This window comes from Sinocyclocheilus rhinocerous, unplaced genomic scaffold, assembly GCF_001515625.1.
Source record: "Sinocyclocheilus rhinocerous isolate Xijiao unplaced genomic scaffold, SAMN03320098_v1.1 scaffold215, whole genome shotgun sequence".
Classification (NCBI taxonomy): domain Eukaryota; kingdom Metazoa; phylum Chordata; class Actinopteri; order Cypriniformes; family Cyprinidae; genus Sinocyclocheilus; species Sinocyclocheilus rhinocerous.
The window spans coordinates 232,418-236,036 of record NW_015660885.1 but is presented as its reverse complement, the minus strand read 5'-3'; the positions used below and the strand labels follow the sequence as shown (position 1 = coordinate 236,036).

The 3,619-nt window shown below is 37.1% G+C and overlaps 1 protein-coding gene across 3 annotated transcripts in view; it reads right to left on the bottom strand.

Annotated features, from left to right (window-relative positions):
* Positions 1 to 3,619, bottom strand: part of LOC107725770 (platelet-derived growth factor D-like) — a 32,353-nt gene that overhangs the window by 17,793 nt on the left and 10,941 nt on the right. For all 3 annotated transcript variants that reach the window (XM_016535164.1, XM_016535165.1, XM_016535166.1), the window contains exon 3: positions 2,014 to 2,191. In XM_016535164.1, the coding sequence (XP_016390650.1) occupies positions 2,014 to 2,191 (178 nt within the window). The remainder of the gene's footprint in view (positions 1 to 2,013; positions 2,192 to 3,619) is intronic.

The following is a 3,619-nucleotide window of genomic DNA, read 5'->3' as shown; positions in this document are numbered from 1 at the left end:
GACAACAGGAGATGGACTTTTTCACTGGAGGAAGCGTTATTATGGATTATGGACTCAATGTATTTTAGTTAAAAACGTCTTAATGCTGGATTTGTTTCAGCTTTTGTCTTCTCTAGATGTTAACTGATGGACTGGAGTGGTGTGGATTACTTGTGGATTATTGTGATGTTTTTATCAGCTGTTTGGACTCTCATTCTGACGGCACCCATTCACTGCAGAGCATCCATTGCTGAGACACTGATGCAATGCTACATTTCTCCAGATCTGATGAAGAAACAAACTCATCTACATATTGGATGGCCTGAGAGCGAGTACATTTTCAGCAAATTTTCTTTTTTGGGTGAACTATTCCTTTAAGGAGTGTGTGATTCTGGAAAATTTTACACTGATTTCAACAAGAACAAAGTCAAAACATGTTGTTAGCTGTCATTTCTCATTATACAGTTTTTCCATGTACATGTGATAAAGACAGAACTAAACTCAGACAATTCAGGGTGGATCTTTCCTCATTAGATCAGTGTTTTTACCGCAGTAACACGCTCACACGTTCACACCGAACACTCACTTCAGTCTCACAGTCTCTCACTTTCTTGTATCGTCGCTCACACCTCTTTTCTCTCTTTGTCGGTCTTATTCTGGCTTAGAAACAAATGTCTTAAGCCAAACTTTTGTAAGTTCATCTAAGGTAAAAAAGCATTTCAGTTAAGAAGCTGTAAAACTTTAAGAAGAAGCCACCTAGTAACCACACAGAACACCCTAGCAACCGCTTAGCAACACCCTGGCAACCATCCATAGCTCCTTAGCATTGTGCCAGTGAGTTTTGCACAAAACCCAGTAAAATATAAATGCTTAATATGAAATGTCATCACATTCATGTCCAGTGCATGTGTCTCTGTTTCCCAACATGGAAATGATGGAAATGTACAAATTTACAGATTTACACAGAGAGAAAACATATTGCATATTTATGCTGACAGCTAGCAGCAGATTATTGCCGTTTTGGCCAGTGTGGAGAAAAAAGCCACGAGGCAGTCGTCTGGCTTAGAAACAAATGTCTTAAGCCAAACTTTTGTAAGTTCATCTAAGGTAAAAAAGCATTTCAGTTAAGAAGCTGTAAAACTTTAAGAAGAAGCCACCTAGTAACCACACAGAACACCCTAGCAACCGCTTAGCAACACCCTGGCAACCATCCATAGCTCCTTAGCATTGTGCCAGTGAGTTTTGCACAAAGCCCAGTAAAATATAAATGCTTAATATGAAATGTCATCACATTCATGTCCAGTGCATGTGTCTCTGTTTCCCAACATGGAAATGATGGAAATGTACAAATTACAGATTTACACAGAGAGAAAACATATTGCATATTTATGCTGACAGCTAGCAGCAGATTATTGCCATTTTGGCCAGTGTGGAGAAAAAAGCCACGAGGCAGTCGTAAAGCAGGATGGCTTTAGTCCCAATAAATGTTGTAAAATATTTCTCACACCATCTGCTATCGTTCCACCATCCGCTAGCATCCGCTTTTTAGCATGTGCACAAAAGCTACAGTAAATAAACCTGATATAAAAAATGGATAGTTCTTGTTCTAGACCAACTATTAATTTTACATGATTTTTGTGTGTGTGTGTAATATTTTATATTATGCTCTGGGTTGGTAAGATTTTTTACTCTTCTGCCCATTAAGGCTGAGTTTCTTTGTTTAAAAAAAATACAGTAAAAAGAGTAATTTCAAACAAGTGTTTTCTATGTAAATATATTATAAAATGTCATTTATTTCTGTGATCAAAGCTGAATTTTCAGCATCATTACTCCAGTCTTCAGTGTCACATGATCTTCAGAAATCATTCTAATATGCTGATTTGCTGCTCAAGAAACAAAAAAAATGTAAAATAAAATTGTACTCACCCCGAACATGTGATTAAACAAAAAATACACAGTTTAATGTGAAATTCTTATGCAAATGTTCCATACAGGAGGTTAATGTGCCGTAATGCAACCAGCAGTGAAACTCACCAGCAGTGAATAGCAGATTTTGAATCCTGGTTTTGCTACGAAGTAATCATCCGATTTGAAGGTGATTTTGATGAGGTTTGTTTTGGATGTGATCCGTGACGGAGCTCTCTGACCGCACCAGCGGCCCCAGATGATGGTGCTGGTTTCAGAAATATCCTCCACTTCCACATAATCATACCTGCAACACACACACACACACACACACATCTATCAGTGCATCACCTGCACAGGTAAAGCATTTACACCTGATCTGCAGATGCTTTGATTCTGTTCCTCAAATATCAAAATTCATATGATTATAATATCTGAAGTGATTTCTCACAACTGCATATTTTAGTATTATGTATAAGCTATTATAGTACTTATTTATATTTTGAATTAGCTGTTATTTTTATATTTTAAGTTCAGTTTCAATTTTAGTTTTAGTAATTTTGTTGTGTGCTTTTGTAGGTTTTATTAGTTTTTTATTTTTTCTATTTAGCTTTCATTTGTTTATATTTCAGTTTTAGTAATTTTATTACATCAACTTGAACTTAGTTTGTTGCCAGTGCAACATTTCTAATTTATTCTAATTAAAGTTCTTCATCTAATATTTAGATTTTGTTTTATTTCAGCTTTATAACAAAAAGACTCATAGTTTTAGTTTATAATAACAGCCCTGGTACAGGGTACATCCATAAACAGCAAATGCAGTAATTGGTAATGTGATGTGACATCATGCTTTTATCTATATCATATAAATGATTCAATATTACACAGAAATGTATATAATACATTAAGTTTCTTTCCTGTCCTCGTTTCACTTCATGCCTCTTTCTCATCCTCTAAATTCATCTCATCTCTCATCTGTTTTTTCCTGCTTTATTTTTAGACCCGATGTCTCAAGGGTCTTTATAAAGTATCAGATTCACAGTAAAACCTCTAACCTCAAGGACAAACCCGTAACCCGAGAGTCACTCCCCACACGCTGCGGTCAGATCCTCGCTCTGATTGGCTTTCTGCTCATTAAATATTCATATCATGTTTTAACTCTTCAGGCCTTTATTTCTAGCCCAGAAGTGCAGAATGAGAACCACACGAATCTGAGAACCAAACCTGTTATTCTCTACCACGTGTTACAACATGATTTAACCATGTAGGACATGCGCCTGGAGCTCCTGGATCAACATATCTATGAATTAATCAGATTTATAGCATTGTTAAGGGCTTTAGGTTTAGATGCTTGTTAAACTGTTCAATATTTACTATATAGACCAGTGTTCTTCACTATTTTTTTCACGAGAGCCGCACTTATAGGACAAAGTTAATAGGAGGGCCACTTTTACTGCAAAGTAGGGCTACACGATAAATCGCATGCGATATTTAATGCGCATCTTGTCAGTAAAGCCGCTTCTGTAATCAGCGGTAAATCTCCATCACCTGCGTGCTTTCAGATTGAGCAGCATTTACTACACAGAGCCGTTGTTCACTGACGAGCTGCGCAAAAAATCGTGCGATTTTGAACGTGGTTTTGCGCAGCTCGTCAGTGAACAACGGCTCTGTGTAGCTAATGCTGCTCAATGTGAAAGCCCGCACGTGATGGAGATTTACCGCTGATTACAGAACC